Source organism: Lotus japonicus, chromosome 6, assembly GCF_012489685.1.
Source record: "Lotus japonicus ecotype B-129 chromosome 6, LjGifu_v1.2".
In the NCBI taxonomy this organism is placed as follows: Eukaryota; Viridiplantae; Streptophyta; class Magnoliopsida; order Fabales; family Fabaceae; genus Lotus; species Lotus japonicus.
This window is the reverse complement of record NC_080046.1, coordinates 14,606,561-14,632,363: the sequence shown is the minus strand read 5'-3', so window position 1 is coordinate 14,632,363 and position 25,803 is coordinate 14,606,561. Positions and strand designations below refer to the sequence as shown.

The 25,803-nt window shown below is 37.9% G+C and overlaps 1 protein-coding gene across 1 annotated transcript; it reads right to left on the bottom strand.

The window, feature by feature from the left end:
• Positions 1-1,304: 1,304 nt before the first annotated feature.
• On the bottom strand, positions 1,305-2,965 carry LOC130725904 (transcription factor bHLH51-like). Its single transcript, XM_057577091.1, has 2 exons — positions 2,644-2,965; positions 1,305-2,026 (listed from the first exon to the last, which is right to left on the bottom strand). The coding sequence occupies exons 1-2, from the start codon at positions 2,884-2,886 to the stop codon at positions 1,565-1,567; spliced, it is 705 nt and encodes a 234-aa protein (XP_057433074.1). The 5' UTR covers positions 2,887-2,965; the 3' UTR covers positions 1,305-1,564.
• Positions 2,966-25,803: the final 22,838 nt, after the last annotated feature.

Below are 25,803 nucleotides of genomic sequence, written 5' to 3'. Positions count from 1 at the left end.
ATTTGTTTTAGTATAGTTGTTCACAAAGTGATGTAAATTCATGTATTGGGTTGGATTACCTTAGTTGCATTTTTTTATACTCATCCACACTTCATGAAATGCAAACCTGCCCATTGTTATTGAATGTGTTATCAATCGGTAGTGTTGATAGGGTTTAGGTTCAAATTAGGAAAATTAAATGTAATTTTATGTATTTGGTTGGGTTGTACTTAGAAAGGTTATTATGAATGATTCATACTTCATAAGAATGCAAGTCTTTCCTGTCATTATTATATGAATGGCTTATGAGTGGTTTAAAAATAGTACTCTTTGGAGTGACTTCTGGTTGATATAGTTAAAGTCGGGTGCTGAAATTAGATTTAGGGTTGATTTAGAATTATTAAGATGTCATGGATTCAAATGAGGAAAAGCAAAGGTATTTTTATGTATTGGGTCGGATTGCACTGAGTAGGCTAAATCCAAATGATTCATATTTTGTAGGAATGCAAATTTGTCGAGTCATTACTTGACTGCGTTATTGATTAGTGTTTGAATGGGCCTCTTGTTGATATCTATTTACCCGAAATTTATGTGCATGTTTGGTCCGTAGATTGGTCTTGCATTCTAGTACGTATTTGATAACGTGCAAGTTTGCGTGATTGTAATGTATGTTACTTGATCATGTTTAGCCATCGAGCATCAGCGTATTTGTCTTGCGTCTTAGTACGGTATTGTATAATAAATCTATTGGATAAAATATAAAGAAAAATTGACAGATTTGTAGTTGTTTGGCCTTACGTCTTGGTAAACTAACAATATTGGAGAGAGCAAAAATAAAATAAAAATAGCCACGACTCTTCCTAATCTCTTATATCCGCTCATTTGTGTTTGCTTTTATGTCTCTTTCTTGGGAGCTTTTACAATGGAGCAGGACATCGGTAAGAGAGCAAAATCTAAATCCTACTTGTAGAGGATAGAGTTAAACTAACTACTGTAGCCAGTGGGAACCAGCGATTAGAGGATTAGTAAATAGAAACTATGAAAGGAGGACATGAGTTTAAGAACAAAATTGAAATCCTATGTAGAGTGTAGAATAACACTGTATATATATTAAATATGTAATATTCTTTAGATTACAAAGAAATAAATAGATACAATGTTTCACTTGATATTATGTGAGGTGACATGAAGTTATTCTAATTCACTATCTCTTTCTATATATCTAAATCAAATTAAGTTGCTATGTATGTGTTTGAAAAGTCTTTTATGCTGGGTAGAAATAATTTTGAAAAAAAACTACTAATAACAGCTTTTGTGGAAAGAAATGATTCTGAAAAATTTAACCCTGGAATTAACAAAGCAGACTGGTTTCTATATTTAACCGTGCTTTGCTTTGCTTCTTCAGTTTCCAACTATTTAAACTTTGCCTTAATTAGTGGCACCAAACCATTATCTCAGCTTCCTAATGTACAAACTAAGTATCTAAAAAGCTATATAAACATTGAAAAATAAGGCAAATAATTTCCCCCACTGAATTGACCTTCCTAAGGAATAAAAGGGGATGATAAAATGATTTTTCAGTAAATTACTGTAAGAAATGAGAAGGTATGAAGAATCTTTGCCTCTTACTTCTAGTGGGACAATTAGATCCAGCAATTTTGGTGACTGCTGATTTAAGGGACTGTTTGAGAGTGCTGAGGCAAACATTTTCTGCAGTATCCTTGGAATAAAGCACTAATATGCTCTTAATCCTTCCACCAACACTGGCTATGTCAGCTTTAACTGCTGTGAGTCTCAATCCTTTAAATGCTTGGATGAGTTCAGAGAACAATTCTGGTCTATCATCACAACAAACAGAAGCTTTGATGACGATATTGTCCTTGCATTTGTTCACTTTGGTGCAGCTTTCATCTTGAACATGGTCATAGTCAATTGTTACTTCATCAATTTCAGTTGGAACTGTGTACACTCTGCTAACTTCCATTGCTTTTCGCTTTAGATCTTTAACTTTATCTATCACACTCCCTAGTAAAGCTGCCTTGTCCATCTGCAAGAACACATATGTTAGTATGTTATACACACCCACTAAGCTTCATCCAATACGATCGCCCTCATTAATAGTATGTTTGGATCAATGCCTATTTTTCTCCGAATCCATCCTCATACTCGGAATCTACTCACACAAGTTTCGCTACAAAACTGAATTTAGCTTTTAGAATCAATTGTAGAAGAATTTTCAAACATGAATTAAGAGGGGGCAAGTAGAATTGAGTTCCTTATATGACTTTGGTAAGCATACCATGTCATGTCACTTCCAAATTCGATAGAAGACTTGTGTGATGCCCAGGAACAACATCCAAATTGTTCCCAGATTGTTCACACTTCATTGTACAAATGAAAATACTAGAAAGTTTGTCATCCATGAAAAGGGAAATATTAAAATGCTATATCCTTATTTTCCTGAGTGTATGATTCCATTTTATTGCTTGATTACTGGAAGAAGATCCAGGCTTTAAAGGGTAATGAGTTAATAAGGTTTCAAATTGCGGTCGGCTGCAACATCAACCCGCATTTGACCGAAATTTTGCAACACAGCAGCAACCGCGATCGCAATTTAAAACCTGTGTGCAATCCATGAGAATAGTCACATTAAAATTTGTTTACCTTGTCAGACTTAGGAATCAGTTTTCTGAGAGTTGCAAGTTGTGCATTGATCCTATCCCTGCGCCGTTTCTCTGCTTGACTGTGACTTTTGGAAGCACTTATTCTTCTCTCTTCTGAAGCTCCTTCAATGGGTTCAGACCATGAGTGGAACTCACTAAATTGAAGAGAGGCAGAGATATGAGGAGGCACTGGAAAGGGAGAATGAGCATAGCTATGGCAGCCAGAGTGATAGTAATTTTCCATAGTCACAAGGAAACTAATCTAAAGTTTCTCCCATGCTATGTTAGCTTTTTATCTCACATACCTAGCTACTGTTTGCTGCACTAATAATTGGTGTTCTTCTTTTTATCTTGATGGTGTTTGGTGTGATGTGATAAGCATCAAACTTTGATTAGTCAAAATGAAAATTGATTTTGGCTGTATCCATCTGTCACTTCAACAAGTTTTTTCCCCTTCTCTTGAATCTAATGTAAGGTCTCAGTAATGAATCTAATGGACTTGGACTTTACAAGGAGGAGATTCAACGAACTTGGAGCTAATAAACAAAATTGCTTAGTATATCCCTGCTAAGTAAGAGTTTGAACTATATATGAAATAGTACGAAACAAATGTTGTTGTCTAATATGACTCAGAAATAACTCATGGAAGGACTAATTCAAAAAGAACTCATGGAAGGACTATAAAACTGGACCCTTAAATCTAAGGATATATTTGTAATTATAATATAAATTTGGTGGCGTACGCCGGTGTGCATTTTTAAGATATACGATTTTTTTTTTTTTTGAAAACTAGGTAAATGTGTTTTTAAGATATTGAGATTTTGAAAATCCGATAGTCTATTTTTAGGAAATGTATTATTTACCTACTGGGTTATAAAAACCCATAGGGTATTGTAACAAACAAAAAAACCCATAGGGTATTTTGAATAAACTGGGTTTTAAAACTTGGTTCGAACAGGAAGAAAAACGAAGTAGAAGATGAAGGGGAAGGGCGATGTCCAGGGAAGAAGATGAAGAGGAAGTGGGAAATATTGTGTGATGAATAAGGGTGGAAATAGGCTGGGCTAGGCTAGACTTTTCTTAAATAGGTCTGACCTACTTAAAAAATTCAAGGCTTGAGTCTGACCTGCTATCAGTCATAGAATTTCTTTTAGGTCTGAGCCTGAGCCTATTAAACATTGACAAATTTAATTGTAAATATATCAACAAACTTATAGGCTAACAAGTTAAAATATACTAAAAGTATTATATCGTATAAGTCAAAGTAAATAAATCATTTGTCCATTTTTAAGATGTTTATAATATTAAATTCTTATATAGTTATATAGTCTAAGATGTTTTTTTTTGGTAACTTAGTCTAAGATGTTTAAACATACAAATAAGTTAATAAAGATAAAATTGAAGATATTATTATAAAAATTCACCCTAAAAATAATAGAAGTAATAAAATAATTTTATATTTATTTAAATAGATCGGTCTATTAGGTTTGTAAGGATTTTTAAGTGGCCTAAGTCTGATCTTTTTAACTAAATAGACTTTTAGAAAAGCCTTAGCCAGCCTATTTATAAACATGGTCTGAGCCTAATGTAGGCTACGTCATAGGTCCCTGTCGGCGGTCTGACCTACTTCTATTCCTAGTTTTTTTTTTTTTTGAACAGCCAAAAAAAATGAATAAAATTAATAGGTAGCATTAAGGGATGCTACAAACCCATTTAGAAAGTTGAAACCAGTCCAAAATAGGGGACATGAAAAAAATGTTGTAGCCAACAAAGAAAGAGATAAAAAAGCTAGGATAACAATAGAGAGCAGCAAAAGAATAAGAAACAGAGACGTTCCCAGGATGCCCTGTACAAGAGGCCTCAGATTTCACCAACTTAGAGGGGCAGAGCAGCGGTAAAATCCATCGACTGGGAAACCAAATGGTACTGATTCAAATATGCCAGCAGTGATTTAAACCCAAACACCCACTTGGGTTCCAATTCCAATCGTGAGAGGAATATTTGAATCTTTCTTCTTGCATTGTAGCCACTTCCAGGACTTGAATTTCACTAGGTTCACAACCTGTTCTACATTAGCTTTCCTGCCATTAAACTGTATTCCATTTTTGTGAATCCATATTGTCCAAATTGTTGCCATCCAAACAGACCACCAGCCCGAATCTGTTCCTCGAAAAGCAAGCTGCTCGTGCTCTTCGAAGTGTGCTTTTAAATCAGCTTGTAGCATAGAGCAAACTCCCAACCAGTTGTATATGTGCATCCACACCTTCTAGGAGAAAATGGAAGAGAAGAGGAGATGATTCAGACTTTCCTCATGAGCCTGACAAAGGATGCACAAGCAAAGTGAGTCATATTGGATCACTCCTCGCTTCCGCAGGTTCTGTTTCGTTTGGATCCTATCCAACGTCACTCGCCAAGTGAAAGCTAACACTTTTGAGGGGGCTGCTACTAACCAGAGCTGTTTAAAAAAAAAAACATGGTTCTCACTAGGAGTTAACTCCATAAGGGATTCATAGCATGATCTAACAGAGAGTAGACCATCACTCGAGGCCTCCCAAATCTAGCTATCTTTCTGGCCCTCTTTTAATTTCACAGATTTCAGGTCTTTCATTAACTTCTCTAGAACAGAATTCTCCCAAACAAACAGGGCCCTCCTCCAGGATAAGGACCAATTCCAATGCCCTCCTTCACATTCTCCAACCTGATTGACTAGGCAAGATTGTTGAGTGGAAATGTCGTAAAGCCTCTTATATTTCTGTTTTAACATCATGCCATTCCTAAGCCATCTATCCTCCCAAAACATTGTTGCATCTCCCTTTCCCACCTCTTTTCTCGCATAGTCCTCAAACCAGCCTTCCTTTCCCTCACAAGCTATCCATAGGTCTGTCCACCACACCAAACCATTAGGGAAAGCTCCATCTAGAAAGGCCATGTCATAAGCTCCATATTTACCATGTAGTACTCTACTCCATAGTCCTTCGTTGCCTCTAAGGAGCCTCCAGCGCCATTTAGCCAATAGTGAGTGGTTAAACATCACTAGATCTTTGATGCCCAGCCCCCCCTTCCATCCTTGGTCGACAAACTTTAGACCACTTCACCCACGTTATCTTTCTTGTACCTTCCTCTACTCCCCAAAGAAATTGCTTCCCGATCCTCCAAAGGATAAGGTCTTGCTCTTCCAAAGGGATAGTCTTTTCTGCAGCTTCGATAATAAGGGATCCCACGTATTCTTCTTTCTCGGGTTGGCGCCCACGGGAATTCCCAAGTAAATAAATGGGACCTCCATAGTTTTACAATGGAGTAGGTTGGCATACCGGAGTAGTGCATCTGTGGCTAGTGAAACACCCGCTAACTTGTTCTTGAAGAAATTAACCTTGAGTCCCGACATGAGCTTGAAACACCTCAGCATGCTCTTCATGACTAGAACATTCTGAGTAGAGGGTTTACAAATGAATAAAGTGCCGTCCGCGAATTGTAGGAGAGAGACTTCCACTCCATCCCGACCCACCTTGAACCCTTTGTATAAGTTCAGCCTCCTTGCTTGTCTCATCATGCCACTAAGGCCTTCTGCCACTATAAGGAAAAGAAATGGAGCCAATGGATCACCCTACCTGAGCCCTTTATCCATTCGAAACTCATCTGTAGGGCTCCCATTTACTAACACTGAAACAGAGGCTGATTGGATGCAACCTTCTATCCACCCGAACCATTTAGCGTAGAAACCCAATCTCCGCAACATGTACAAGAGAAAATTCCAATTTACGGAATCGTAGGCTTTCTCATATTCCACTTTGAACACGATGCAGTCTTTCTTTTTCTCCTTTGCTTCATCAATGACTTCATTTTCTACCAAAATGGAGTCTAACAACTGGCGTCCTTCGAAGAAAGAGGATTGGTTTGTAAGATCAAGTTTTGATCAAGTAGTACAACTCTATGTTTTGATGATTACATGTTAACTATTATGTATGAACAATTATGGTACTCTAACGTTGTTTTCTGAGTGTTTTAATGACAGGCTTTGACTCTTGTCTAATTACACATAAATCAGAAACACTATGCTCAAAGAGTAACCTACGCAACGCTTTCGCACTCACTATGTTCAATCTGAACAGTAGAATAAGCTTCAGAAGATCTGAAGATAGTTAAGCTCTGATATGGATTCAGATCACTTGAAGTTCTGAAGACCCGAAGCTCTGAAGGTCCAGAAGTTCTGAAGGTCCAGAAGCTGAAAAGTGAAGACTCTGAAGTCCAAGAGTAAGCTGGCTCTAAAGACCAAGAACTTCTCCTCTAAGACCAGAAGCAGAAGTTACAAAGGTCAGAGGATCCAAGCTTCCCTCTGACTCTGATCACCAAGCTTCACAAGTTCCAACATGAAGCGTCGCTCTGATCAGAAGTCATCTAGGTTAAAGGTCAAGTCGCTATCCAAGTACAAAAGAAATTGTACTATTCCTGACAACCTTACCTAACTTATTCAGCCCCAGCAGAACCTGGAAATCCCAGATCTGCCCTCCAACGGTAGCATTCCATGCAAACGCATAAACCCTAATCCTTGGAGTATATAAAGTGTAAGATCAAGTTTTGATCGTGTAGTACAACTCTATGTTTTGATGATTACAAGTTAACATTTTAGTATGAACAATTATGGTACTCTAACGTGTTTTTCTGAGTGTGCTATTTACAGGCTCTGACCTCTATTTTATCTCACACAAATCAGAAGCACTGTGCACAAAGAGTGACCCAAGCAACGCTTTTGCAACATCTATGTTCACTCTGAACAGTAGAAACGCTTCAGAAGATCTGAAGTCATACAAGCTCTGATATGGACTCAGTCACTTGAAGTTCTGAAGATCCAGACGTTCTGACAACCCAGATACTCTGAAGGTTCAGATGTTCTGATGGTGTAGAAGACTCTGAAGATCAAGAAGCTGAAAAGTGGAAACTCTGATGTCCAGAAGCAAGATGACTCTGAAGACCATGTACTTCCCTCTGAGTTCAGAATCAAAAGATACAACGGTCAGAGGATCTCTGCTTCCCTCTGACTCTGATCAACGAGCTTCACAAGTTCCAACATGAAGCATTCCCCTGATCAGAAGTCTACTAGGTTTAAAGGTCAAGTCACTATCCAAGTACAAAAGCAAATGTACTATCCTGACGACCTACCTAACATTCTCAGCCACAGCAGAAGCTGGAATTTCCAGAACTGCCCTCCAACGGTAGCATTCCCATGCAGCGTTCAAACCCTAATCCTTGGAGTATAAATAGAGGCTGAAGATTGAAAGATGTTGTTGGAAGAATCTCACACGCGCAAGCTATATTCAAACTTTCTAAGCATTCTTTCATCTGAATTCATTGTGTTTACTATTAGCTTTTCAGAAGCAAATTCTTTGTAAACATTCTTTCTTAAACAGTTGTTTAGTTACCTTTAGGAGATCAAGTTTGATCGGATCCTAGAGAAGACTAAGAGAGTGAATCTTAGTGTGAGCTAAGTCAGTGTATTGTTAGTCACTTGTAGGTTTCAAGTGCAGTTGTAACATTTACCTGATTAGTGGATTGCCTTCATTCTAAGAAGGAAGAAATCACCTTAACGGGTGGACTGGATTAGCTTGAGTGATTCATCAAGTGAACCAGGATAAAATCCTTGTGTGCTTTTCTATCTCTTATCTTAAGCACTTTGTTCTCGAAAGATTTGTTAAAATCTTTAAGGTGGAAGTTTTATTCTGAAAATGTTATTCAAACCCCCCCTTTCTACCGTTTTTCATACCTTCAATTGGTATCAGAGCGCAAGTTCTGATTACCACACCTAACAGTGTTCAGTGATCCGGGACGGTGTGAAAAACAATGGCTACCACCAGTGAAACGCAAAAAGATGGTTACAATGCAAAGCCTCCCATGTTCGACGGTCAAAGGTTCGAATATTGGAAAGATAGACTTGAAAGTTTCTTTCTGGGTTTCAATGCAGATCTCTGGGATATTATTGTGGATGGCTATGAGCGTCCAATTGATGAAGAAGGCAAGAAGATCCCAAGGTCAGAGATGACTGCAGATCAAAAGAAGCTTTACTCACAACATCACAAAGCTAGAGCAATTCTTCTAAGTGCTATCTCTTATGAAGAGTACCAGAAGATTATAGATCGTGAGTATGCTAAGGGCATCTTTGAATCCCTGAAGATGTCTCATGAAGGAAACAAGAAAGTCAAAGAATCAAAGGCATTGTCTTTGATCCAAAAGTATGAATCCTTTATCATGGAGCCAAACGAGTCCATTGAAGAAATGTTTTCCAGATTTCAGTTGCTTGTAGCTGGAATACGACCTCTCAACAAGAGCTACACAACAAAAGATCATGTCATAAGGGTCATCAGAAGTCTTCCTGAAAGCTGGATGCCCTTAGTGACTTCAATAGAGCTTACGAGAGATGTTGAGCGTATGAGTTTAGAAGAACTCATCAGCATACTGAAGTGCCATGAGCTGAAGCGCTCAGAGATGCAAGATCTGAGGAAGAAGTCAATAGCCTTGAAATCCAAATCTGAGAAGGCTAAAGATGAGAAGTCAAAAGCTCTTCAAGCTGAAGCAGAAGAATCTGAAGAAGCATCAGAAGATTCTGATGAAGATGAGCTGACTCTGATCTCTAAAAGACTCAACCGCATCTGGAAGCACAAGCAAAGCAAGTACAGAGGCTCTGGAAAGGCCAAAGGAAAGTCTGAATCCTCAGGCCAGAAGAAGTCATCAATCAAGGAAGTCACATGTTTCGAGTGCAAAGAATTAGGGCACTACAAAAGTGACTGTCCAAAGTTGAAGAAGGACAAGAGGCCAAAGAAGCACTTCAAGACCAAGAAAAGTCTGATGGTGACTTTTGACGAATCAGAGTCAGAGGATGTTGACTCTGATGGTGAAGTCCAAGGACTCATGGCTATTGTCAAAGACAAAGGAGCAGAGTCAAAGGATGATGTTGACTCTGACTAAGAATCAGAAGGAGATCCTAACTCAGACGATGAAAATGAGGTATTCACTTCTTTATCAACCTCTGAACTGAAACATGCTTTGTCTGATATCATGGATAAGTATAACTCTTTATTGTCTAAGCATAAAAAGCTGAAAAAAGACCTATCTGCTGCTTCTAAGACTCCTTTTGAACATGAGAAAATCATTTCTGATTTGAAAAATGATAACCATGCTTTAGTGAATTCTAATTCTGTGCTTAAAAATCAAATTGCTAAGTTAGAAGAAGTTATTGCCTGTGATGCCTCTGATAGTAAGCATGAATCTAAGTATGAAAAATCATTTCAAAGATTCCTGGCTAAAAGCGTAGACAGAAGCTTAATGGCTTCAATGATCTATGGCGTAAGCAGAAATGGAATGCATGGCATTGGCTATTCTAAACCAATTAGAAATGAGCCTTCTATGCCTAAAGCTAAATCTTTGTATGAATGCTTTGTTCCCTCTGGTACCATATTGCCTGATCCTTTACCTGCTAAAGTTGCTAAACCCCCTCTCAAAAAGGGATCTTTCTCCATATCTAAATATCATGCAAAAATTCCTTTACATTATCATGTTGAGAAACCCAAGGTGATCAGAACCTCTGGGGTAACTAACAAGAGAGAACCTAGAAAGTGGGTACCTAAGGATAAGATTATCTATGTTGCAGATATCCTTGATAGCTCCACTGAAACACCAATCATGGTATCTGGACAGTGGATGCTCGCGTCACATGACGGGAGAAAGGCGTATGTTCCAAGAGCTAAAACTTAAGCCTGGAGGCGAAGTTGGCTTTGGTGGCAACGAGAAGGGTAAAATTGTTGGTACTGGTACTATTTGTGTAGATAGTAGTCCATGCATTGACAATGTTTTATTGGTAGACGGCTTAACTCATAACTTATTGTCTATAAGTCAATTAGCTGACAAGGGTTATGATGTTATCTTCAATCAAAAGTCCTGCCGGGCTGTAAGTCAGATCGATGGCTCTGTTCTGTTTAACAGCAAGAGGAAGAACAACATTTATAAGATCAGATTATCTGATTTGGAGGCTCAGAATGTGAAGTGTCTTCTGTCTGTTAATGAAGAGCAATGGGTATGGCATAGACGGTTAGGGCATGCCAATATGAGAAAGATTTCTCAGCTGAGCAAGCTAAACCTTGTCAGGGGCTTACCCACTCTGAAGTTCTCTTCAGACGCTCTTTGTGAAGCATGTCAGAAAGGCAAATTCACAAAAGTCCCTTTCAAGGCAAAGAATGTTGTCTCAACCTCAAGGCCGTTGGAACTTCTGCATATCGACCTGTTTGGACCAGTGAAAACTAAGTCTATAGGTGGCAAGAGATATGAGATGGTCATTGTTGACGACTATAGCCGTTGGACATGGGTAAAATTTATAACCCGCAAGGATGAGTCTCATGCTGTGTTCTCTACCTTCATAGCCCAAGTGCAAAACGAGAAGGCTTGTAGGATTGTACGTGTCAGAAGTGACCATGGTGGAGAGTTTGAGAATGACAAGTTTGAAAGTATGTTTGATTCCTATGGAATTGCACATGATTTCTCTTGTCCCAGAACTCCTCAACAAAATGGTGTTGTTGAGAGGAAGAACAGAACTCTTCAGGAGATGGCTAGAACCATGCTCCAAGAAACTGGCATGGCTAAGCACTTTTGGGCAGAGGCAGTAAACACATCGTGTTACATTCAGAACAGAATCTCTGTGAGACCAATTCTGAATAAGACTCCCTATGAATTGTGGAAGAATATAAAACCCAACATTTCTTATTTTCATCCTTTTGGTTGTGTTTGTAATGTTCTTAATACTAAGGATGGATTGCATAAATTTGATGCTAAGTCTTCTAAATGTCTATTACTTGGTTACTCTGAGAGATCTAAAGGTTTTAGATTTTATAATATTGATGCTAAAACAATTGAAGAATCTATTCATGTTAGATTTGACGATAAGCTTGACTCTGACCAGTCAAAGCTAGTTGAGAAATTTGCAGATTTAAGTATAAGCGTTTCTGACAAAGGCAAAGCTCCAGAGGAAGCTGAACCAGAGGAAGATGACCCAGAAGAAGCTGGTCCCTCTGATTCACAAACTCAGAAGAAGAGCAGAATCACTGCAGCTCATCCTAAGGAATTGATTATGGGCAACAAAGACGAACCAGTCAGAACTAGATCAGCCTTCAGACCCTCTGAAGAGACCCTGGTTAGTCTGAAAGGATTGGTGTCCTTAATTGAACCCAAGTCAATTGATGAAGCTCTTCAGGATAAAGACTGGATTCTGGCTATGGAAGAAGAATTGAATCAATTTTCCAAGAATGATGTTTGGAGCCTAGTAAAGAAGCCTCAAAGTGTCCATGTAATTGGAACAAAATGGGTGTTCAGAAACAAGTTGAATGAGAAAGGTGAGGTAGTCAGAAACAAGGCAAGGCTAGTTGCTCAAGGCTACAGTCAGCAGGAAGGAATAGACTACACAGAAACATTTGCTCCAGTAGCAAGACTAGAAGCAATCAGACTGCTGATCTCCTTCTCAGTGAATCACAACATAATTCTACATCAGATGGATGTTAAAAGTTCCTTCCTAAATGGATACATATGAGAGGAAGTCTACGTTCATCAACCCCCAGGTTTTGAAGATGAGAAGAATCCAGACCATGTCTTCAAGCTGAAGAAATCTCTTTATGGTGTGAAGCAAGCTCCCAGAGCATGGTATGAGAGACTTAGCTCATTCCTTCTGGAGAATGAGTTTGTAAGGGGTAAAGTAGATACAACTCTCTTTTGCAAAACTTACAAAGATGATATCTTAATTGTGCAAATTTATGTTGATGATATTATATTTGGTTCTGCTAATCAATCTCTATGCAAAGAATTTTCTAAGATGATGCAAGCTGAATTTGAGATGAGTATGATGGGAGAACTCAAGTACTTTCTGGGAATACAAGTTGATCAAACACCAGAAGGAACATATATCCATCAGAGCAAGTACACTAAATAACTTCTGAAGAAGTTCAATATGCTGGAATATACAGTTGCTAAGACTCCAATGCATCCTACATGCATTTTGGAGAAAGAAGATGCAAGTGGTAAAGTTTGTCAGAAGCTCTATCGTGGTATGATAGGATCACTTCTATACTTAACTGCATCTAGGCCTGATATATTGTTTAGTGTTCATTTATGTCTCGTTTCCAATCAGATCCAAGGGAAACCCACTTAACTGCTGTTAAGAGGATCATAAGGTATCTGAAAGGTACCACTAACCTTGGCTTGATGTATAAGAAAACATCAGAGTATAAGCTTTCAGGTTATTGTGATGTTGATTATGCTGGAGATAGAACAGAGAGAAAAAACACTTCTGGAAATTGTCAATTTCTGGGAAGCAACTTAGTCTCATGGGCAAGCAAGAGGCAATCAACCATTGCACTATCTACCGCAGAGGCAGAATATATCTCAGCAGCAATATGCAGCACTCAGGTGCTCTGAATGAAACATCAGCTGGAGGATTATCAAATCCTTGAGAGCAATATCTCAATCTATTGTGATAACACTGCTGCAATTTCATTGAGTAAGAATCCTATCTTACATTCAAGGGCAAAGCACATTGAGGTAAAGTATCATTTTATTAGAGATTATGTACAGAAGGGCGTACTTCTTCTGAAGTTTGTTGATACTGACCATCAATGGGCAGATATCTTTACAAAGCCCTTAGCAGAGGATAGATTTAATTTCATTCTGAAAAGTCTGAATATGGACTTTTGTCTAGCATGAAGATGGATCAGAACCTCTGACTATGATGCTTCTTTATCAGAAGATGTCTAGTTCAGAAGGTAACTCTATCAGAGTTTAAGTACCCATTGGTGCTGACTCTGAAGCTGAGACAGTAAACGTGTGTCAGTACATCTGATACATAGTTCCTTGTGCCCGTGCTGACAGTCTGTCGTAATGAGTGTCGATGTGCTTCTCTCCTGCGTGTGATACGTGTATTAACTGTTACTATGATGGCTTTAATTTTTAACCGTTGATTTTAATTTGCTTTTTGATCAACAACGGTTATTTTCAAAAACCCACTATACACACACGATCTCCTACACTTACGGTTTTACCTTATCTCTCTTCAGTTTTTCAAAACCTTATCCCCACGATCTCTCTCTCTCTCTCTATTCATCCTTCTCCTTTCTACCCACAACCTTCAACCGCCTTCAAGATGGTTAGACCCAACAGAAAAGAAACTGCAGATGCAAGCAGATTTCCTCATATGGTAGTAGGCCAAGCTATAGGTCAATTGGGTCCTGAAACTCAGGGTCAAGGTCAGGCTCAAGAGAAGATGATTCCAATTGCAGAACGGGGCTGTGCCGTTCACTGTGTTTTTGCTCCGGAAGAACTCCAGGTGCTTGCTGAATGGAGATTCGACCTGGATAATATAGCTGCTAATGGGTATGATCTTCGTCCTGAAGTTCATGTTCAAGGCTGGGAAGAGTACTTCAACAGGCTTCGAGGTCCAATCTATGACAAATTGGTCAAGGAATTCTGGAAACATGCGGACTGCGATGACACACAAGTGGTTTCCTACATTGCTGGAAGGAGAATAATCATCACTGAGAAGTCTATTGTGAATATTCTGGGTGCACACACTGGAACTGGGTATAGATTCCAACTGACGGAATCAAAGGTGAAACCCAGAACCAAGGATGAAACCAACAAGGCTCTTTACACAACATACAAACCTGGCAAGAGCGACTACAAAGTGGTGGATCTTCATCCCAAGCTAAGAATCTGGCACAAGATTCTGCTTCACTGCATCAACCAGAGGCCAAAGGGAAGCTCTCCTGATTACATCAACTTCTGCCAGAAGGCGATGCTGTTCTTCATTCAGGATCATAGGAAGATCTGTCTTCCTTTCTTCCTGTTCTCTTACCTGAAAGAGTGCATCAGGAAATCCAGAACCACTGCCTCCATCAAGTCTGCTATCAAATACATCCCTTTTGGGAGACTGCTTTCAGACCTCTTCATTGAGGGCAAATTCATAGAAGATCTGATCAAGGCAGGATGCATAGAGGATCTGTCAACAATTGTCAGTGATGTCTTCACATCCACATCTTTGAAGAAGATGAGATTGGTCAAGAAGAAGGTTGCCCCTGCTCATGAAGATACTTCTGATGAAGTAAGACAAAGAAGGGTGCCTCTGAATGATTACCCTCTGTGGTCCCAAGCAGATAACCCAGAAGCTATCTTGTGCTACATTGACGATCTGAAGAAACAAGGGTATGAGATTGATGTGGACGAGTTCTTCAGACAATTGCCACCAGCTCCAGAGTTTGACTCTCCTCCCAAGAGGAAAGTTCAGAGAAAAATGGTCTTGGAGGAATCCTCTGAAGAGTCTGATGGTCAGAAGAAGAAGAAGAAAGCTGACAAATCTAAGAGGAAGCACGAGGAACCCACCAAACCAGATGCTCCATCTGATGGTGATGATGGTGATGCTCCTCCTCCAAAGAAGAAAAAGAAGCAAGTCAGAATTGTGGAGAAGCCAACTCGTGTGGAACCAGCTGCTCAAGTCATCAGAATGAAGACTTCTGCCAGAGTGACTCGGTCTGCCGTGCAATCATCAAGTAAGTCTGCTATTACTGAATCTGATGATGATTTAAATTCACTTGATGCACTCCCCATCTCTACACTCCTTAACTGCACTACCACCCAACTCACTCCTATCACAGAGTCTCAACCAGCTGACCAACCCACTTCTCCACCAAATTCACCAAGGTCTTCATTTTTCCAACCTTCCCAACAAGAAGCACCTCTTTGGAACATGCTTCAGACTCCACGCCCCTCTGAACCAACCTCACCCATAACCATTCAATACAATCCACTAACCTCTGAACCCATTATTCTAGACCAACAAGAACCTGAACCCAGACCTTCTGATCACTCTGTCCCCAGAGCATCAGAACGTCCTGCTAGTAGAACAACTAATACAAATTCCTCAACTCCTTATACTCCTGTATCATTTCCTATCAATGTTGCTGACTCCTCACCCTCCAACAACTCTGAATCAATTCGTAAATTTCACGAAGTGAGGAAAGAAAAAGAGTCTGCCATTCCTGAGTACTACCTCACAGTACCAAGCCCTAGGAGATACCCTGGACCTAGACCAGAACGTCTAGTTGACCCAGATCATCCTATCCAGGCTGAACCTTTACATGAAGCAGACCCTTTAGCCCAACAAGTTCAACCAGACCAAGTTCAACAAGAACCCATTCAACCAGAACCAGAAAACTAAAACTCAGTGTCTAACCACTCTTCGGTTAGATCACCACATCCTCAGGTTGAAACCTCTGAACCAAACCTTGGAACCTCTGAACCAAATGTCCAAAATTTTGATGTTGGTTCTCCTCAAGGTGTCTCTGAGGCAAATAGCAGCAACCACCCCACCTCTCCTGAAACCAATCTCTCCATTGTTCCCTACACATACCTCAGGCCAAACTCTCTCTCTCTGAGTGCATCAGTGTTTTTAATCATGAAGCTTCACTGATGATTCGCAATGTGCAAGGTCACACTGACCTTAGTGAGAACTCTGACTCTGTTGCTGAAGAATGGAATCGTCTGAGTACTTGGTTAGTTGCTCAAGTTCCTGTTATGACGAGTCATCTCACTGCAGAAAGGGATCAGAGGATTGAGGCTGCTAGGCAGTGGTTTAACAGAAGAGTGGCTCTGCATGAACAACAGCAAAGAACTAAGTTACTTGAAGCTATTGAGGAAGCCAGAAGAAAGAAAGAGCAAGCAGAAGAAGCTGCACGTCAAGAGGCTGCACAAGCTGAAAATGCTAGATTAGAAGCTGAAAGACTACAAGTTGAAGCTGAAGCTCTTAGATGTCAAGTCCTTGCACCAGTGGTCTTCACTCCTGTTGCTTCTGATTCCACTCAAGCTCCTCACTCTGCTCAGAATGTTCCCTCTACCTCTACACAGCCAAGTTCTTCCAGACTTGACATCATGGAACAACGTCTCAACTCTCATGAGACTCTGCTGCTGGAAATGAAGCAAGTTCTTCAAGAACTCCTGCGTCGCTCTGACAAGCCTTAGTTTTTAGGATTTCTTTCGTTTTTCTTTCTTAACTTATTTTACTTTTATTTTATTTAAGATATTTGCTATGTTTGCTTATTCGTTGTTTCTCACTGCATATATATATATATATATATATGACATTGTGTTTGCAAATTTTTTATTATTCATGATAATTCATGTTTATTACATCATACATTTTATTCCCTAAATCTAGAATGGAGGATCCTTCCTCATTCTTCTGCATTCTTGGCGCTGCTCTACCCTCTCCTTCTCCAGACGATCCAATGAATACTCTATGTTGTTGAGTTTGATGTTCAGCTCATCCTTCTCCAGACTATCTTCTGTCGTCTTGAGTCTCTTTTCCACAGCTTCCTTCTCTTCTAGCAGATTCAGCTCAAGCTGGCAAAGCTCCTGAATCTCCTCCACGAAGCAGAGGAATTCTTTCAGATCTTTCTCCAGCTCTGGACCAAGATCTCCTTCAAGCAGTGTCTTCGTCAGCTCCTGTATTGTTCGTGTACCATCAGGGTGCCGGATGTTAAGGAACATGTCTTCCTCGAAGGCTTTCCTTCTTAGCTCTTCTAATGCCATTCTGTATGATAACATTTTCTCTTAATTGGTTTTGATTGAGTTGTGAAGCTTACCCTCTTCGTAATCGCTTTATATAAGCTTCATTCTCTCCTTGGAAGTTATTGCTCCTACAGTTTCTCGAGGTTAAGTCCTTGGTAACTGAAGCTTCTCTTTACTCTCGTGGCCGGTGGTAAACGTTCTTCTTTTGCATTAACTCCCTTCTTTAATTCGCTTAACTCTCATTCATGCATCGTTTATTTCTCCATATCGCTTTTAACCTTAGACCTTCTCTAAGGGGGAGTACCTTGTACTTCAAGCTAAGTTTTTCACACCCCATACTTTTTTCTTATGATAAAAAGGGGGAGAACACCCAGTTTTTGATGTGTAAGCTGTGTTAGTGTGATTAATTTTTTTCTTTTGGTGAATTTAAGAGTTCCACCTTTATGACCATAGATGTGTCACTGGGCAAATACAAGGAATACATTTCACTTCTTCTGAAGTGATTTTATTTGACTCTGATACCCTGCTTGTGACTCTGAATACTTATGCGCTCTGATTATTTTATTTTATCTATGTCATGCGCCTTCGCTCTGAACTCTTACATTATTTAGCTCAGAATCTAGACATTTCTAACATTTTCATTAAGTCTTAGATTCAGGGGGAGCTATGCTCAGAATCAAACTCTGACTTGGATTCAGATTGAGCAAAATAAACTATTCACATCAGGATAAGTCTAATTCTATATCTCTAAACTCTGAGTGAATTCAGTTTATTGTTTAAGAATTGTTCATCAAAATACTTGGTTTTGTCATCATCAAAAAGGGGGAGATTGTAAGATCAAGTTTTGATCGTGTAGTACAACTCTATGTTTTGATGATTACAAGTTAACATTTTAGTATGAACAATTATGGTACTCTAACGTGTTTTTCTGAGTGTGCTATTTACAGGCTCTGACCTCTATTTTATCTCACACAAATCAGAAGCACTGTGCATAAAGAGTGACCCAAGCAACGCTTTCGCAACATCTATGTTCACTCTGAACAGTAGAAACGCTTCAGAAGATCTGAAGTCATACAAGCTCTGATATGGACTCAGTCACTTGAAGTTCTGAAGATCCAGACGTTCTGACAACCCAGACACTCTGAAGGTTCAGTTGTTCTGATGGTGTAGAAGACTCTGGAGATCCAAAAGCTGAAAAGTGGAAACTCTGATGTCCAGAAGCAAGATGACTCTGAAGACCATGTACTTCCCTCTGAGTTCAGAATCAAAAGATACAACGGTCAGAGGATCTCTGCTTCCCTCTGACTCTGATCAACGAGCTTCACAAGTTCCAACATGAAGCATTCCCCTGATCAGAAGTCTACTAGGTTTAAAGGTCAAGTCACTATCCAAGTACAAAAGCAAATGTACTATCCTGACGACCTACCTAACATTCTCAGCCACAGCAGAAGCTAGAATTTCCAGAACTGCCCTCCAACGGTAGCATTCCCATGCAGCGTTCAAACTCTAATCCTTGGAGTATAAATAGAGGCTGAAGATTGAAAGATGTTGTTGGAAGAATCTCACACGCGCAAGCTATATTCAAACTTTCTAAGCATTCTTTCATCTGAATTCATTGTGTTTACTATTAGCTTTTCAGAAGCAAATTCTTTGTAAACATTATTTCTTAAACAGTTGTTTAGTTACCTTTAGGAGATCAAGTTTGATCGGATCCTAGAGAAGACTAAGAGAGTGAATCTTAGTGTGAGCTAAGTCAGTGTATTGTTAGTCACTTGTAGGTTTCAAGTGCAGTTGTAACATTTACCTGATTAGTGGATTGCCTTCATTCTAAGAAGAAAGAAATCACCTTAACAGGTGGACTGGATTAGCTTGAGTGATTCATCAAGTGAACCAGGATAAAATCCTTGTGTGCTTTTCTATCTCTTATCTTAAGAACTTTGTTCTCGAAAGATTTGTTAAAATCTTTAAGGTGGAAGTTTTATTCTGAAAACGTGATTCAAACCCCCCCTTTCTACCGTTTTTCATACCTTCATAAAGAGACTGAAGATGAAAGATGTCGCCTAAGAAGAAAAAAAGCTCACGCAATTTAAAAATATTCTCTTAGCAATCTTTCTTCAAACTGTTCTTATTGTGTTTACTTTAGCTTTCTAAGAAGCAATTCTTTGTAAACCCAAACTCTCAAACAATTGTTTGTTTTTCCTTAAGGAGACCAAGGTTGGTTAGATCCTTGAGAAGACTAAGAGAGTGAATCTTAGTGATAGCTAAGTCATTGTATTGTTAGTCACTTTGCAGGTTGCAAGTGCAGTTGTAACAAACTCTGATTAGTGGATTGCCTTCATTCTAAAAAGGAAGAAATCACCGTAACGGGTGGACTGGATTAGCTTGAGGGATTTATCAAGTGAACCAGGATAAAATCATTGTGTGCTTTCCTCAACTCTTATCTTAGAACCTTTATCTTCTGTGTTTGAAGAGATTTGTTAAAATCTCAAGTGGGAAAAGTTTTTGTTTGAAAACGCTATTCAAACCCCCCCTTTCTATCGTTTTTCATACCTTCATGGTTCTCATCAATAATATGGCCCATCACCTTACTAAGTCGAGTAGTGAGAACTTTGGATACTATTTTGTACATACATCCAATCACAGAAATGGATATGTAGTCATTGAGGCTCATTAGGTTGCTAATATTAGGAATGAGAGTAATGAAAGACGAATTACCTCCCTTAGGCCATACGCCATTCCTATGAAAGTCTTTCAGAACTCTGAGAATATCAACCTTGAGTACATCCGGTCCCAGACTCCTGTCCCCTTCACATTCCCATACAGCAGTCCTGATTTCCTCCAAGTTGAAGGTTTGAGTGAGAGCTAGATTATCCTCATCTGAAATTGAGCGGAAAGGTGTGCCCTCCAAAAACACTCCAACTTCTGGATTGCTTGTGAACTGAGCTTCAAAGAACTCTATCATCTTGCTTTTGACCACCTTGGGATCCTCCACCCATTCTCCATCCACCGCAAGCCCTCTAATTGCATTTGTTCGTCTCCTCCAATTGACAGAATTGTGGAAGTATTTTGTGTTTGAGTCACCATCCTTCACCCATCTATCCCTCGATTTTTGGAAGAGAAGAGAGTCATTAAATTTAGCAACCTTCCAGTACTCCACCAAAAAGTCATCTCTTTGTTTCTGTTCTTGTGAACTTAGGTTGCCATCTCCTTCCTTAATGTCAAGGGCATTTATTCTCGTCACTGGGTCCTTGCATATCTTGTCTAAGTCCCCAACGTTCTCTTTTTCCCACTGATTTAACTTGAGCTTTAGTCGCTTTAGTTTTTCCTTGAAGGTATAGGCTCCCCAACCCTGAATATCAAAAGAAGACCAAGTGCTAACACATTCCCCGAAAGCATGATTCTGCAGCCAACAATTCCTATTTCTGAATGGCTTTAGTTACTTCTATCCCTAGTGATGAATAAGGGACACTATATTATATTTGGGGGGGGGGAGAAGAACATGAAGAGGGAATGAATATTTCGGGATTTTGGAAACAAAATGGTAGGGTGTGGTTTGGGGTGCTTCGAGTGGCCATAGGGTGAGGATTGGTGTTCACCTAAATAGTACATACACCTTTGAACATCTTTTTTCTATATATCTCTTTCTTCAAATTACATCACATCATATATCACATTTATTACTTCCTTATCTTCTCTTCTTATCTCTCTCTCTGATTGGCTATACCTTTGGGTGCTTACCAATCTTTATTCGTGGTTATAACAATACCCCATATGGCGAGTCACTCTCACAGTGACTTGTGATCGGTGGCGGAGGGAAGGGGGCATGGTCATGTCATGGTCACCCCTAATATCTTGGTTTTCTTTATTAATTCCAGGTAAAATTTTATGTGGCACCACCCTAAGTATTATAAAAATATTATATATATTAAATTATGCATATTATCAACTTTTGATCTCACCTTCTACTCTTATTTGCAACCAAGTGAACTTATTTTCACTTAGTCATTTACAATATCTTTTATATTGTTTTAATTTTTTGAAAAGTCCCAAGTGACTATTTAGATATAGCTAATTTTTTAAAAAAAATATATCTCATCCACTTTCACATTTTTCTTTGAAACATATCAGTACACTCTTTTGACTTTTATGTTGTGCTAAGGGTGCTAATTTTTTGTTTCGAGAGACAAGTTGTTATTCTCCTTAATTTGTTTGTCATACGAGATACTACTTTTCTACTATCTCTAGAGATGATGTTTGTGTTTTTTCTATTTATTTATTTGACATTTTATTGCTAGTCAAGTTAGGTGGTATGCTAGTTATTAACCATTGTACTCATTTTACCTATAATAATGTTAACTATATATCAAATTTGTTACACAAAGTATGCATGTGAAAATTTTATTTTTTTAGAAATCATATGCATTTTAACATGGTCACCCCTAAGTCAAAATCCTGGCTCCACCACTGCTTGTGATAGATATCGTAACAAATAGACTAGGCGCTGTTAAACTTTAGAATAGCTTGAGTCAAGGTTGTGCCTATGGTAAGTGACACACCTAGTTGAATAAGAATATCGTAAATAAAAAAAAATTTGATTCATTTTGGCTTATTAGCACTTTTGATCCCCCAGGTATCTAAATTGAGGATGCTTGAAAGTTTTGGGTGGATTATGGTGGGAAAGTTGGATTTGGAGTGAGAAAGCAATATACTCATAAAAATCAAAGTGGCTCAGTTTCGGCTTGTAGATTTGTTTGTTGCAAAGAAAGGTTGCGGAAGCTTGGCAAACATGATTATAAAACAATCAATGCAAGGTCGGGGACTAGAACAAGTTGTAAAGCAAGGTTGGGACTTTAAAAATTGTTTGGAAGATTGATAGTGCATGACTTTGTGAAGGAACTATATCATATTTTACATCTACAAGAAACAACTCATATGTTGTCATCTCAAAGAAAAGTTTCTGAAGTTCAATATGTCTTCAAATTGATGTAGCGGACAATGCTGGCCTACAACAAAGGAATTAATAGTTCTCCTCTTCCTCTTCCTCTTCCTCCTCCTCCTCCTAAGATGACTCTCATCGGCATCTTAAATGTTCATTCCACTTTATAAGAATATTTTGGTTGAGAATAAATTGTAAATCAAGTGAATCGCTCTCATCAGCATCTTAAATTAGTTTTCAAGGTCTATTTACCTTGTAATTAACTCATCCAACTTCTATAGACGAATCTCTCTCAATTAAGATATGTCGCAGATGAAAGTGTTGGCAGAAGATGGGGGCATATAATTATGATTTGTTAAGGTCAAATTGTTATAACCAGAGTCACTTATGGTTCGAAGTTCAAGTCTTAACTTCTAAATGAAGTTACTTTTTATTTCGTACAAATTATGAGCATATCGTATTTATAATAAATGGGTCAAGAATAAACTTATTTTGAACTTAAAATTTTATAAATAATATTATTAGTTCACGAGATAATAACTACATATACAAAAATGACAACAACTAAAGTTTTTTTTCTCACTAAATTGGGCTTGCACCATAGATAAAATGGTAATGTGAGGATTTATATATCATTACTCATGTCTAATACTTTCTAATAAATATATTACATATATATCAATCAAAGTTTTATAAATTCACACTATGCCAAAGTCAGCATAATCATTTTAAATAAATAGTCTACATAAACTGTCAAGAGAGAAATGAAGCCTAACGAAACCAGTAAAATACTAAACACAATATTTAAGTTTGTGTTCTTGCATTTGCATAACTCTATCAATCAATGTCATTCGGGTGGAGGGGTGGTGCGCACATATAATTCAATTAAATCAGCAAGAGTTATGGTGTCCTCATTGTCACCATTTATCTCCCCGTCTTCTTCAATCACTTCAAATATCCCATCACCAACTTCCTCAATCGCCAACAGTGTGCTTTGTTGGGCAGCTGCTTGGGTCACACTTCCATCCCCCATTAATCTCTCAAACTGAAACCAAACCACATTCCACAACATGTTAAATTATCCTCCATTCTCACTCAATTACCTTAATACCATTGAAATATTTATGACAATAATATCTTATAATTTTTTCATAATAATTATCTAGTTTTATGCATTACACAATAGTTAAACTACTTATTTTCACCTGCTCTCTCATTTGTTCTACTTCAGCTTCGAACTTGAAATCAGCCAGCTGTAAGGTATATATAATAAGAAATGTTGAGATTGAATTTTTTTGGTATGGATGTTAAAATATGAATAATTGAGACTTCAAAAGTTAAATAGACATACCCAAAGACAAACCTTGGCAGCTTGATTATGAGGTTCTAGTTGCAAAACTATATCATATGCAAAAATGAAATCATACAAATATTTAGTGATTGTAATGGTAGAATGTGGTTGATGTGGTGCGTGTAGTATTTCTTTTAAGCAAGGTCTCGAGTTAAAATAAAACTTGGAAAGTGACATACTCTCATTCTGATATGGATGTTTTTTGTTCGTAAAAAATTGTCTTATGTGGATGATATTGTGTGTGATAAAAAGAAAATGTATGTGTGGGACAAGAAGAGAAGAACCTTTAACAAAGCCTTCACGGATAGCGTCAAGGTTCTTGCCTTGTTCATAATAGGCATACCCAAGGCGATAAAATGCCATAGCATATCTTGGATTTATCTTTATTGCTTCACGACAATCATTAATTGCTTCATTAAATTTTCCAATTTCAGTAAAAGCTGCAGCTCTGCAAGATTTATGGTAAAAATGCGCATTTTGGTTTCCAATGGAAAATGACTCAAAAGACACATTTATGAACATGCGTTTATTTTTTAATATAAAACAAGAAAAAATTGAGTTCCATAGCAACCTAGTTAAAAATTACCTGTTACAAAAGTATATAGCATTTTCTTTGCATAGAGCAATAGCACAATTGTACATCACAACAGCTTTTCCATAGCATTTTACGTGCGTTGCATTGTTCCCTAGGAAAAAAATGTGAATAAATAAACAAATGCTTTTCGCTTCAATTTTTGAACATACAACACCTAACCATCTAACACACAACTTGAGACAAAAGTTTAATAGATAGTAGAGGATACATTAATTAGAAAGTGTACATGCTTCAATTATAGTGTTTCTGTGTAACATGTTTCAATCATGGAACAATAATAAATTCATGACTAGTGGCATGTGCACTACCAGTGTTTTATAATCTAAACTAAAATGTAATTAATGTAGTGTTTAAATAATGATATTCAAAATAAGAAAAAATCTTATTTAATATTATGTAAGAATTTCAAAAAAAAATGTAAGAATTTCTTATTTAAAGAAAAAGAAGAAGGATATGTGAATAAATAAATAAAAATAATTTCAGAATAGAAATATGAAAAAACTGATTTGCTAATTTTTCTAAAAAATGGATATTAATTCTCTTTTCATGATTTTACTTACCCAATATTTTCAATCCGTCGGCAAGGTCCTTATGGTCGAATGTCTGATCTTCGTTTGTTCTCAATATCTGTTGTGCATGATGGTGGTATTCAACCATCAATAAATACAAAGAAAAACATTAATATGGATCAATATATATATCTCAGAATGTTGGCTACCATAATTTAATTAGCATTTGTGAACATATTACGAGCAATACAACCATCGATGCCTCTCTAGGTTAGATTTGATTGAAAATTATACAATATAGTGCTATAGAATATTAACATGTTTCAACTGTCTAAAAATTAAAATAAATATGATAGATAAAATGATTTTATTTCATTCCACAAATGTTTTATTCACATCAAATTTTGACATATATCCAAAGTTGAGAAAACAATAGTAAAAAGAAAGTGAAAAATACGATGGGTGAACTTGAAGGGTTGAACTTGTGTTTCACAAATCAAGACGGATTAGCCCATGGAAAAGTAGTCTGCCACGTAGGTGAAGAGGATTAGGGTCAATGAAAAGTAGTATGTCATACAACTTACAGAATGATGTGCTCACTGTTGTAACTGCATGAAGAGTTTGTGGGTTGCTTAGTTGAAACATATAGGTTGACCTTATCATAGGAGAAAACCACATAAACATATAGGTTGGCCAATGATTTTCTCATGTGAAAAGTTCAACCTCTATGTTTCAATTATACAACTCACACACTCTTGTTGCTCTATATCACTACATGCTTCGTTGTCATTAACATTCACTACAATCGTGTGATCTTCCAAAATACGTGGTGCATATACAAAACAAAAATTATTTCATCTAGAAAGTCGCATGTAAGACTAGGCCTAATCCTTCTTCATTTGACACACACAAGTCTAACCCACCACCTTCACAATTTATGATTAGGCAAAATAGAAATTTGCTACTATGACAAGTTGAACTTGTATGTTTCAAAAGAATAACTGACACACTCTTCATGTTCAACCACTTCGTGTACTTTATTGCTATTACTATTAACATTCATCAAAATCTTAGGATCTTATGAAACACATGATACAGTCACAACATATACCACTTCATCATGTTAGTCGTATGATATACCACTTATCGTTAAGCATAATCCTTCAATTTCATCACACATGTTC